We start from the raw sequence: 12,773 nt of genomic DNA, 5'->3' as shown, positions 1-12,773 counted from the left end.
TGAAACTGCACTGGGAAATCAATTTAATTGGTGTAAACTTCCTTCACTGGCCAGGATAAGGACTGTTCATACAAGGGTAATTCTCTATCGTGGAGGATTACAATATTCAGATTTATTTCTTTTGCTTCTGTGCAGTTAGGGATAAGAGGAAATATTTTTAAGTGTTGTGTAGAAGGGAATTGGGCCTCTGTGGTCACCTCACAAGTTGCATCAGATCCAGATTGATCTCCCACATCAGGTGCCTGCCAATTCCAATTCCATGTGCTCCAATGGAGTGAAAGACTCCTACAGAAACTCTGTCCTCTCTGGAGTGAGTTGTTAATTCCAGCAATATCCCTCTTCCACCATCCACCACATTCCTCCTGGACTTACCTGTGGCCTCCCTGAGTGAGGAAGGGCAAAGGGCAGCTCAGCTGTTAATTAGCTGCTGTTAATTCCCATGAAGTCTGATGGAGAAACCTTCAGGTGACGTGAAGGGTGCTTCCCTGCCAAACCCCCACGATGGGGATGTCCATTGTGTGTTAAATGTGACACGTTTGGATTCTGGGATAGCATCAAGCAGAAAAGGTTTGCAATAAAAGGCATTTCCTTGCAGGACTGCTCATGTGGACAGAATCAGGAGCAATTCCTTCCCTTCTGCTTTCATTTCACCTCTTAATGCACCTATTTGTGATTTTATAACAAAACTCCCCCTGTGATAATAAAAGCCATCTCACGGCGGTTTTCCATTGCCACGCTCTGCCCCCAGGTGACCTCCTCCCTGCTGATGGGATCTTCATCCAGGGAAATGATCTCAAAATCGATGAGAGCTCCTTGACTGGAGAGTCCGACCAGGTCCGCAAGTCCGTGGACAAGGACCCGATGCTGCTGTCAGGTAAAACCTGCCCCAGCCCCTCTCTGCCCTCCCCAGGTGTGCACAGCTCACTCTGGGGCCTGTTCTCCTGGGAAAGCTGCTCTGGGAAAAGAGAAAATGCCACTTTTTGGAGGATATTTTTATCCACCTTCAGTTCAGGAGAAGATTCCCTCAGAACAAACCACAGGGATAGAAATAGCAGGTTCTTAATTAAAATGTGTTTGGAAGTAGTGACACATCTTAAAGGAGGCTCTGACAAATTTCTCAGGAAGGTTTCAGAGCTTTTCTGTTCTGACTAAACCAACCAAGTGGCTCTGCTGGCTTTTAAAGATTGTTTCTGACCTTTAGGTTTGAATGGAATTTATTTTTGGGGTTTTTTTTGGGGGGGTTGCTGACCTAATGTGTATATTTGTGATGTTTTGCTGAAATTGTTTTCTTGCAAAAGACAAACTTGGTTGGTGACAAGACTTCTTTTAGAAAGAGAATCTGATGGTGATGGATGTGCAGCCTGAGGTTTGTGCTTGAGCATTAATTCTTGGTTGAGAATAACACACAACAGGGTTTATTTTGGCTGTGTGGTAACATCCCCCTCAAAACAGGCTTGTATTACAAATGTCTGTCATTTGTGCTGTCAGAAAAAGTGCTGTCAGAAAAGCCTTGCACCATTTTTAACATTTATTTTGGCTCTGTGTGACCTTTCTTGCCTCTTTTCAGGCACCCATGTCATGGAAGGCTCGGGGAGGATGCTGGTGACTGCCGTGGGGGTGAATTCCCAGACTGGCATCATCTTCACTCTGCTGGGAGCTGGGGGAGAAGAGGAGGAGAAGAAAGACAAGAAAGGTAAATCTCCCAACCCCAGGACGCTCCAGAGAAAGCTCTTGGGCTTTGTGCAGCCAGAGCTCTCCTGCGCTCCTGACAAATGCACGTGGTTTTTCAAACTGCCTTTTTTATTTTGTGATACATTTCCATCATCGCACGCCACACAGAAAAACAGCAGAAGCTGTTAACCAATAAATCCATTGGGTAACAAGGTGTTTTTCCAGTGTGAAATGGCAGGCTCCCAGTCCATATGAAACGCAAAGGAATTCCTGGGCACGCTCCAGTTGCTGTGGCTTCTCTACATGAATCCATGCTCACCTACAGCTGGCCAAGATTTTGTGCTTTTCTATCAATTTAACTTTTTTTCCCCCAGGAAAAAAACCCCTTGGCCATGCAAATAGCTTGAGGACTAAAATGAAGATAAGCTGTGGCTCTTTGCTAGCCTGCTTGTTTAATGTCAGTGGCTGACTTGAGAGGCATTTTAATTTCTTCAGGTGTAAAGGTCGAGCTAAGAATAGTCAAAGCCAAGAATGCAGCAGTAAATGTTAGCAGACAGTTTTACTTTCATGTCCTGTATCAGTTAATGAAATCAAGAAGCCTCTTGAGGCTTTTCACCTTATTACAGTGTGATGTCATAAGCATTTGCTAATTTATGGGCTGCACACTAAGCAGAAACATGATTTAATGTCTGTCCTTTCCAGTTGTTCTTCACACAGTCTTGTAAGTTGTTCTGCTTCCACGATTTCATTCCAAGCCTGTCCTAAGAATATTTGTCTTTCAGGCATAATTAAGGGCCAATTAATACAGGTTTTTCAGACATTTCTGCTCTTTTCCGTGGTTTCCACTACTATTAATAAAAAAATCAGGTAAAGCTTTACTGAACATTTTATTTACTATCTGTCAGACAATATGATTCCACCTTTTTTTCCCCCCCATCCTTTTATTTGCAGCTACAGATAGGAAGGCCAAATTCAAATGGTTTTCAGGACCCACAATTTCCATTTCTGAGTATGTTCAACAAGAGGCTGCCTTTGACTCCCCGCTGCTTTGAGGAAATCCCTTTTCACCTAATGAAATGTTGATCATTTCATTTCTGCACACAAATGCACAGTAGCTGCCAGGCACGGGGAGAATGAAAAGGACAGAGAATGAAACTTCCCAAAGCAAAACCCTTTTGTGCCAGACTAGTTTTGAGCAGCACCTTGGAGTTTGCTCCTGCTGTCGTTCAGAGCCTCGGTGGGATCGGGAGGAGAGGAGGAGCAGCTTCACCCCTGTGAGATGTGAGGGCTCTTGTGCTGGGTTTAACTGGGCTGGCCTCCCTAGGCTGGGCTCAGGACTCTGCTGGTTCTCTCAGGTTTCACCTGGAAGAGCCTGGAAGGGCAGGAAAAGGGAAATCAGGGAATTCTCCCCACATCGTGGCTGTAACTCACCAGAGACAGAGATTCCTGCAGATGTGGTAGAACTTGGATGCAGACACAGAATTTAATTGAACATGGCTCTGTAGAAATAGCTATAATACCGAAAATCCATAATATAGAGAATTCCTCCACTTTTTCTGGTGCTGCTGGCAGCTTTGTGCTCCTGCCTGGGCAGAGCTGGTGGCACCAACTCAAATTAAATCCTCTGGTACATAAACCCGCAGTTCTCAGAAATCCTGCTCCTTTCAGTCCCTGTGGGTGTGTGCTTTTATTGTTCATTAACACTCTAAAATCATCATGCAGGTGTGAAACAGGAGGAGCAGCAGCAGCTTCCAGGTAGAGTAAGAATTGTACCCATCCAATGGTGCGAATCAGGGGGGAACTGCTGATTGAAATAATCACCTTTGAATCAGCCAAGCTGAAATTAAAGATTGATCTCAAATCAACGAGGTTGCTGGTGCCAAAGCTTTTGGTGTGGTGTTGGTGTTGCAAATCTCGAGGTTCAGCTTGAATAATCAGCTGTTCTCCAGAAGTAAATTGCAGAGGGTTTCATGTGGAATAGTTGATTTGCAGTGAGCAGCTCACGCTGTGCTGGTTGGGGTGGGGATCCAAAGTGAATAAAGAACAAGCACGAGTCACCAAAACAGTTTAAGCCGTTGCCACCACAGTAATCAAATTTGCAATTGAAATTCTCCTGAATGCAGTTGCACAGGGTGTGTTTTTAAATCCTGGGAGCTGTTTATTTTCTTCTCCCAATTTGCCATTTGTAAATAAAATCAGCCCATTCTTCTGCAGTACCAACCCAGTAGAGCCTGAAATAATCCCTGTGGGGCAGGGACTGGAGCAGTTTGAGAGTCTCTGTCAGGATTCATGGGAGGACTTGGTTCTGTTGTGAGCAATTAACCACCAGAAACAAAGCAAAATGAATTTTATCTATTATTAGCAGAGACTTAATTTTGTTGAACTTTACTATAAAAACCCATAGTAAATTGATAAAACCTTCTTCAAGCTTTTCACCTTCCTCTTAGGAAAGATTTTTTGCCCAATTTTCTCTAATATGTGGATAATTGCTGAAAAGAAGGTTTTTTTTTCTGATTCTTCCTTCATGTCACCACAAACCAGGAAATGTGCAATGCCCGTTATCTGGATTTAAAATACCCCATTATTCTCCTCAAGACCATATTTGCCTTTTCCACATAAAATACAGGAAAATTCCATGTTTCTAGTCAGACCAATGTGCATTTTAGCTGGGTGATGGCAGGACATTGAGCCCTGTTAGACTGGGATGCATCAGTGATGATAAATCATAATGTGCAAAATTATTTAAAATATAAAATATGTACTATTTTACTATGTAGAACTATGTACAGCTATAGCTATAAGACACATTTTTAAATGCAAATTTAAAAGCTACCCATGCACTGTGTAAATTAACTCCAAAGGAAATATTTCAACCACTTTAAAAATGCATAAATTACATTAAAGAACAAAAAGTAAGACATAAAAGGACTAAAGCAATGTGCACAGGACTGTGTTCAGTCAGTTCTCACCAACTCCTTTAACTTTGCTAAATGTGTTTCATATTTATTTAGCTATTATTATTATTGTTGTTGTTTTCATTATTATTATTATTATTATTATTATTATTATTTGAGTTTTCTGCTTTCTTTGTGACACCTCCCCAATGCCCCATTGCTTCGGAAATTTGTGTTAATTAATTTCAAACTTTGATTTTGGGGAGCAAACAAAGCCACCGTGGCTTTTCGCTCCGTCACGTGTGTCCGTTCGCGCTGTCGTTATCATTTATTCATTATTTTCTTTTTGTTTTGTTTCTGTGTTTCTTTGTTGTTCTGTTTTGTTGTTTTTTTCACCCGTTATTGCTCAGTAGATTCTTCCCATCCCTCCTCCCACCCTCCTCCAGCCACAGATGGTGCAGCAGGTGCAAATGCCACCGATAATGCAAATGCCAGCTTAGTCAATGGTACGTCACAACCGCCGGCTCCGTGATTTGACGGATTTCTCTCCCGACTGTGTCAAACTCCCTCTGCCCTCGTTGACCTGCACAGATGTTGTGTGTGTGTGTGTGTGTGACTGCCCTCTGAGAGATCCTGCTCCACAGGAGCCTGGGAGAGGGGCCACGGGGGTGCTGCAGCCTCATTCCCACGCCGTTCAGCCTGGCAGAGGCAGAGCTGGGATTTTGGTCTGTTTGCCATTAAAACTGCAGTCTAAAGAAGCAGTTAGGTCAGGCCTGTTTCAAAACTTTTGGGTAGATTCACCTGAAGTTGTTATGATGAAGCTTCATTATTCAGCATCGATCTGGAGAGGAGCATCATGAGGAAGGGATTCTCTCTGCTTCTCCTCTTTTTCACTTTTATAATTCCTCACGCAGTTCTGAGGGATCAGGGATCAGCGATCTGCCTCCATTTCAACCAACTCTGTGTTAGGAACAACTTTTGCTGTTTCCAACCTCTATTTCAGGGGAGGCTGAGAAGTTTTGTGGATATTTGTGGATATCAGTGATGCTCTCCCTGTGTTAACTAAACCCAAACCCAACCATTCCCGCAGCCAGTTCTGACTTTTGTGTCCCAGCACAGATTCCTGACCCCGCTTGTCAGCACACGGATATTTCAGTGTCCCTCCTAGCAGCCAGATTCCAGTGCTAAATTGGATTGAATGGGTCAATATTAGTGTAGGCATCAGCTGTATTTTGCTGCTAATCAGATGCATCAGCCTTTATTTGCCAAGCAACCTTTCAGTCTTGTGCAGAGCCAAAAATACCGAGGAAAGTCACCCTGCTTTTCATCACGTTGGTGAAAGAAGTTTGTTTTCCATGCAGGTTGCATTTCACATGTGAAATGAGAGTTTCTGACAGCAATACCCAGTGCTGGATACAAGGACCAGGATTTACTGCTGTAGGAGCTTATTTAAAACAGTGACACAGGAAATCTTTGAGCCTATTTTCAAGTCATTTTAAAGAAACATACAACCAGATCTAAAACCCGTTCTGGAAAACTGGGATTTACAATCAATCCCTACATCTCCTAACATGGCAGGGACCTCCATCATACTGGCTGAGATTCCTTAGAGACCAGGAAGCAGGGAATGAATTCTGAGGGGTTTATTCTCCATTATTGTGAGGGTGCTGAGGTCCTGGCACAGAGCAGCTGTGGCTGTCCCTGGATCCCTGGCAGTGCCCAAGGCCAGGCTGGATGGGGCTGGAGCAGCCTGGGACAGTGGAAGGTGTCCCTGCCATGGCAGGGGTGGCACTGGATGGGCTTTAGGCTTTGTTCCAACTCATTCTGTGATGATTCCACTTGGGTGAGTGTAACTCAGCCTCCCCTCCAGTCCCAGGGGATCCTCAGTGCTCCTGATCATCCCTGCCAGCCTCAGGAGGGATGGGGGCAGAGCTCAGCCCCTCTCTGCTGGTCCCCAGCCCCTCTTTGCTGGTTCCCAGTCCCTCTCTGTTCCCAGCCCCTCTCTGCTGGTCCCCAGCCCCTCTTTGCTGGTTCCCAGTCCCTCTCTGTTCCCAGCCCCTCTCTGCTGGTCCCCAGCCCCTCTTTGCTGGTTCCCAGTCCCTCTCTGTTCCCAGCCCCTCTCTGCTGGTCCCCAGCCCCTCTTTGCTGGTTCCCAGTCCCTCTCTGTTCCCAGCCCCTCTCTGCTGGTTCCCAGCCCCTCTCTGCTGGTTCCCAGTCCCTCTCTGCTGGTTCCCAGCCCCTCTTTGCTGGTTCCCAGCCCCTCTTTGCTGGTTCCCAGTCCCTCTTTGCTGGTTCCCAGTCCCTCTTTGCTGGTTCCCAGTCCCTCTCTGCTGGTTCCCAGTCCCTCTTTGCTGGTTCCCAGTCCCTCTCTGCTGGTTCCCAGTCCCTCTTTGCTGGTTCCCAGCCCCTCTTTGCTGGTTCCCAGTCCCTCTCTGCTGGTTCCCAGTCCCTCTTTGCTGGTTCCCAGTCCCTCTTTGCTGGTTCCCAGCCCCTCTTTGCTGGTTCCCAGCCCCTCTCTGTTCCCAGTCCCTCTTTGCTGGTTCCCAGTCCCTCTTTGCTGGTTCCCAGTCCCTCTTTGCTGGTTCCCAGCCCCTCTCTGCTGGTTCCCAGTCCCTCTTTGCTGGTTCCCAGCCCCTCTCTGTTCCCAGTCCCTCTTTGCTGGTTCCCAGTCCCTCTCTGTTCCCAGTCTCTCTTTGCTGGTTCCCAGCCCCTCTCTGCTGGTTCCCAGTCCCTCTCTGCTGGTTCCCAGCCCCTCTCTGCTGGTTCCCAGTCCCTCTCTGCTGGTTCCCAGTCCCTCTCTGCTGGTTCCCAGTCCCTCTCTGCTGGTTCCCAGCCCCTCTCTGCTGGTTCCCAGCCCCTCTCTGCTGGTTCCCAGTCTCTCTTTGCTGGTTCCCAGCCCCTCTCTGCTGGTTCCCAGTCCCTCTCTGCTGGTTCCCAGTCCCTCTCTGCTGGTTCCCAGTCCCTCTTTGCTGGTTCCCATTCCCTCTCTGCTGGTTCCCATTCCCTCTCTGCTGGTTCCCAGTCCCTCTTTGCTGGTTCCCAGTCCCTCTTTGCTGGTTCCCAGCCCTGTGCTGCCCCAGCCCGGGGCTCTGCTCAGACCTGGGGCTGCCTGGTAAATCCCTGCTGCCTTTGGGCTTCATGCTGAGCCTAATGAGGAAATTGAGTTGCAGGGGATATTAGATCAGTGTCGGAATTAGGGATGCGATTTTCCATCAGCCTCTCTCCAGCCAGGAGCAGCAGTTACTGTCCCTGTTTATCCTGGAGCTGAGACACAAACTCAGGGCTTTGCTTTGTATGGAGTTATTTTTTTTTGTGCAGTTAAGATTTTTTTTTTTAATTTTAGCTCCTCTGAGATGAGACAGTTCAATAATTCTGCTGGTCCTTGATCAGTGTGGACAGGAGAGGCTTTCCACAATTCAACTGCTCAGAAAATTCAGACTCAGGTCTGAGTGCTTTGGAATTATCTAGGAATGGCCAATGCCAGATTTCTGGTATTTTCTCAGTTAGCACTGCTGATGAGTTAAATACTTAAAATGTAGATATGGTCTGGAGGAGGGAAGGGAAGGGAAGGAAAGGATAAGTTACAGAACAAGGAGCCCAAATTAATCTACATATTCCTTTGGTCTGGATGAAAGAAATATTTTTTTTAAAGTCTGAAAATTATTCCTGAGGTGTGACTGGGAACAAGAATTTTACCTAAAGTCAAATACCTTTGTGTAGAAAATATCTTAAAATAAAAAAAAATTATATACTTGAATAAGTAGCAAGCTCAGGAAATGTTGTTGCTTGAAAATCAACCAATTACATTTCAGATAAAATATCTTTATTCTTAATTGTCAGTACATAATTGATACACAAAAAAAGGAGTTTATTTTCAGCCAGTGAACCTGTAGTGATAAATTAATTTACTTTGTGGCCCAGCCTGTGTCTTATGTGCTGTACCAAAGGAACTCTTGTAAATTCTGTGGAGTTTTAGGAGATCAAAATAGAGAATTGTTGCTGATCTCATTGTCACAACTATGGACAATATGTTCAGTTTTTGAAAGGTTGCAAGTTAAGGCCATAAACAGAGCAGAAAATTTTGCAGGAAGGCAATAATTCAGAAAAATTCATCACATTCCAAAGTATTATATTTAGTAAAGGTAATTCTAAAGAAATGAAAATCAGGGAAGCAGCAATCACTATTTACAGCTTGTTTACCCCAAATTTGATTTCCTTCTAGTGGAGTAATTACCCCAAATTTGATTTCCTTCCAGTAGAGCACTGCCACCTTCCTAAATCAGGATTTCCATGGTGCGTTGTTGGGGTTTTTTTGGCATTTTTAACCCAGAGAATCTGCTACTTAAATGTGTATTCAGCAAATATAGAAAAGGTATAAAAATACCTGACCAGAGTGAGAGAAATCTCTGCAGGAATATTTTACATCTACAGTTAATCCCAGCGTAGGTACTAAACGACTTCAGCTCCTGCAAAGCAATCTGCAGTTTGAACTTTTATTTAGGTTTTATTTTTCTATTTTAATACATTTTTAATTTATATTTTAATATATTTCTGAATTGTAGATGAAGTTATTTATTGAATGCATAGAAGAATTATCTAAAATGTCCTTTTCAATACAGTGGTTCCCTCTCAGCACTTGGAACACAATTCCATTATTTTCTTTGATTCCAAGAAGTTCTTCCAATTTAGAAATAATTTCCAAATGAGGGAAATAATTTCCCAAATAGTGATAGGACTTTGTTATTCTGTGTCTTTGGCTCTTCCTCAAGGGCTGCAGCAGCTAAAGGGGAGGCTTTTCTTGGGAGTTTTATTTGGTGAAGTCCATGACTTTTGGAATAAGCATTTAGTCAGTAAAAGTGCCACAAGACTTTTCCAAAATACAGGAATTGTAGCGAGGCAAAGGCATGAAAAATATTTATTGTTAAATTCAGAACTTTCAGGATCAGCTGCAGGTGTTGTTAGAAATGCTGTTCTAAGCTTTCTGATTTTTCATCCTTGCTTAGAAAAGTGATAAAAAACTCAGATGGATTTCTCCAGCCAATAAACATTTATTTTACTTAATATTTCAAACAGAAAAAAATTTCAAAATTATGTAAAGAAATTAAAGGATTATTTCACATTTTGCTATCAAAATATTAATAAATACTCCTCCTTTTGATGATTTTTAGCAATGCACTGAGGACAGAAGGATGGGGGAGGTTTTTACCTGGAAGGAGGAAGGATCTCTCAGCAGTGGTGATTCTATCACCTTTCTTTCTGCCTTAATATTATATTTCTTAATATTAATATTTCTGTCTTAATATGCCTTGTTCATATTTTATAGCAAAGGGCAGCCTTAAAATTATTTGGCACAGGGGGATATGAATAGTTTACATCTTCCCTTTCTTTCTCTTGACTACCCAAATCAACTTTTCTTTGTTATTCTGTCTAAATAACTGAGCTGTAACTACTTGTGATGACTTCCCCCACTCAATAACCTGAATGCAATAGAATAAGAATATTCCAAATGTATTTTTTAAATACCTGAGTTTAAACTGTTGTTAATGATTGTTTATTTTGTGTGTGCTATTTTCAGGTAGCCAGTCAATTGTTAGTGCAATTTATTATGATAAGTATGCTATTAAATAGCAAATATGTGTCCTAAAAGTACATATTTTAATTTACAAAGGAAAATAATCTCTGTGATGTGTTTGCCAGTTGGGTCAGTCACGTTTGGGTTTTGTTGGTGATTTTTATCTTTTTGGAAGTTGAATATTCTTCAATTTTTTGCCACTCCAGGGTTTGGAATTGCACTTTGCAAAAGGATGTGTAGAGCAGGAAATTGAGCAGACTGCCTGCTCTAAATTAATGCCTTCCAGTTCCTAGGAAAGAACTCCAGCCAGAAATTCAAATCTCCAGAGATATTTTATGTCTTCCAGTAACTTTATTAAAAGCCCTTCTAAGAAAAAACATCCACCAGGCAGGCACTGAGTCCAACTGTGCCCCAAGGCAAAGGTTTCAGAGGGAATTTCTCCATGAAAATGAGCTTGGTTTTGCTCAGGTTCATGGATTTATCTCTTGTGCAATGTGTAAAGCTGTGGAAGGTGGATTCTGAATCTTTAAATGTCCTATCATTGCCAGGGTGGGAGTAGAATTGGAAATACAGACAAGCAGCTGATGGTCCGAGGTTTATTGCAGTAATTCACCTGAGCTCTGAGATGATTTTAGGTTTAGATTTTCCCTGCCTCTGCTTCTGGGCTTTTGGAATTTCCCAGTGTGACACTGGGCCCTGTTTTTGACAAATACAAGACTGATTCAGTCACTTCTGCTCTCCCACTTAGTGCAAAGACCAACATGCAAGAGATGCATCTGAGATTTTCCATTTTATTATTATTTATTCCCAGCAGAGAGAAAATATTAATCCACGTAACAGTCAGAAGAACCAGATGTAGCTGTTCCACATTTTTTACTAAATTCTGATGATACATTTCTTATTAGAATGTGTCAACAGTCCTGTAATTGTGTTTTAACTTCATTTTCCTTAGCGTCATTTTTTATTGTGCATTTTACATAACTACCAGAAGACACTGTCATCCATTCTGAAATAATATTTGTTGTAGTCTTTTCCATAAATTCAGATAATTACTGTGAAAATTTCGTAAGGGATCCCACCAAGAAATTTTGGATACATTTGAAAATATTTAGTTGTTATTCTGAATAGCAAAGTTTTGTATGTGATTTGTACATTTTGTCATTTTTATCTCATACACACTTTCTAATGACATTTCCACTTAAAAAAAGGGCACAAATGAATAAGGACTTTGCTGTGGTAAAGCTGTTTGTGGATAAAATGTCAAGCTGGAAATTAAAGAGGCACTTGGTAAATCTATATTCAGGATAAATCTGAATTTAAGTCACCTGGCACTTGTATTCGCAGAAGAAATTTGCTAATTAGTACAACCAAGTGAGGAAAATGTAATTTAAAAATCCTATCTGATTTACATTTTTATTTACTTATTTAGATTTATGAACACTATTGTTTCTATTTTTTTCTCAGTTCAGTTACATGATTAATTTAATTCTGGAACACATTAAGAAAGTCATACCCTATACTGCTGTGTGCCAGAGTTTTTGAGTCCCAGCCCTCTGAAACATCAGCTCAGGAATATTATTCCTGTTCATCTTTCCACCAGATCCACTTTATTATCAGTTTCCCCCTCTGAATTTATGCAGATTCCTCAAAAATTCATGCTGATATTTAGGATTTACCTTGTTCCAGCCCCGAGTTGGGCTGGATTTCCCTGGATGTGCCCAGCAGGTGTGAGGGCAGGGGATGGTGCCCGTGATGTGCTCATGGCTTTTTGTCTCCCATTGATAGAAATCCCCATTTTCCTGTTCTGTCTCGGCTGAAGGTTGTTTACTGTCTGTTGTCTGTTGGAATTTTTCATCATTTAGGCAAGATGCAGGATGGGAATATGGAGAACAACCAGAACAAAGGTAATCTTCTTTCCTCTTCAGGAAGTCGTGGGTCGTGTTGTTAGCATGGAGTTCAATCCTGTCCCCAAGTGCAGTGAGAACCTGTGACCTGTGCCTGTGTGTGAAACTGGCCCTTGGTGCTCGTGCAGAGTGTCCAAAAAACCCCAAACAGCCAACCCCAAACAGCCAACCCCAACCAAAAACCCACCCAAGAGATTGTAACTTCACAAGCTGCAGAGGTTTAGGAGAGGAGTGTTTTAAATAAACCGTTTGTAGATGTTGCTTTCATCTCACAAAGCTCATTTGAGTTAATTTTTCCTGTGCAAGTTGTGTATCCTATGTGTTGTTAGTGGTTTTCCAGCCCAGTTTTTTTATGTCTCATCATCTCTGGTGTCTGATGGCATTGTCTGGACATCTCTTCATTTGCAGGGAAAAGGCAAAGCAATAAGAAAAGGAAACCTTAAAGCCAAGGTTTTGTCTAGCGGTGTAAAAGCCTTTTATTAGGATTAGGAAGATTGAGAGTCTGAGGAGTTTCTTATTTAATATACAATGTCAGGAAGAAATTGGAATCAATATTTTGCTTTCTCTGAAGCAAAGTCATGGTTCCCTTTTTATTGTAAGACGCAGCTATCAAGAGTTCTTTGGGTTATACCAAATTAAATGATAATTTTCTCTTCTCAGATAATATCAAATATTACAAAGGTGATGGCTCAGAAGCTGGATAGAGAAACTCAGTGGTTCATGGTACAAAAG

The 12,773-nt window shown here is 42.5% G+C and overlaps 1 protein-coding gene across 15 annotated transcripts in view; it reads left to right on the top strand.

Annotated features, from left to right (window-relative positions):
• The window catches only part of ATP2B2 (ATPase plasma membrane Ca2+ transporting 2), a 412,644-nt gene that overhangs the window by 317,570 nt on the left and 82,301 nt on the right, over window positions 1-12,773 (top strand). For 12 of the 15 annotated variants that reach the window (XM_063411240.1, XM_063411256.1, XM_063411241.1 and 9 more), the window contains 5 exons: window positions 749-874; window positions 1,568-1,693; window positions 3,394-3,426; window positions 4,979-5,071; window positions 12,000-12,041. In XM_063411240.1, the coding sequence (XP_063267310.1) occupies window positions 749-874; window positions 1,568-1,693; window positions 3,394-3,426; window positions 4,979-5,071; window positions 12,000-12,041 (420 nt within the window). The remainder of the gene's footprint in view (window positions 1-748; window positions 875-1,567; window positions 1,694-3,393; window positions 3,427-4,978; window positions 5,072-11,999; window positions 12,042-12,773) is intronic. The other 3 variants (XM_063411249.1, XM_063411250.1, XM_063411251.1) reach the window with 3 other exon arrangements.

The sequence above is a fragment of the Prinia subflava genome, chromosome 14, assembly GCF_021018805.1.
Source record: "Prinia subflava isolate CZ2003 ecotype Zambia chromosome 14, Cam_Psub_1.2, whole genome shotgun sequence".
Classification (NCBI taxonomy): Eukaryota; Metazoa; Chordata; class Aves; order Passeriformes; family Cisticolidae; genus Prinia; species Prinia subflava.
This window is presented reverse-complemented; position numbering and strand designations above follow the sequence as displayed.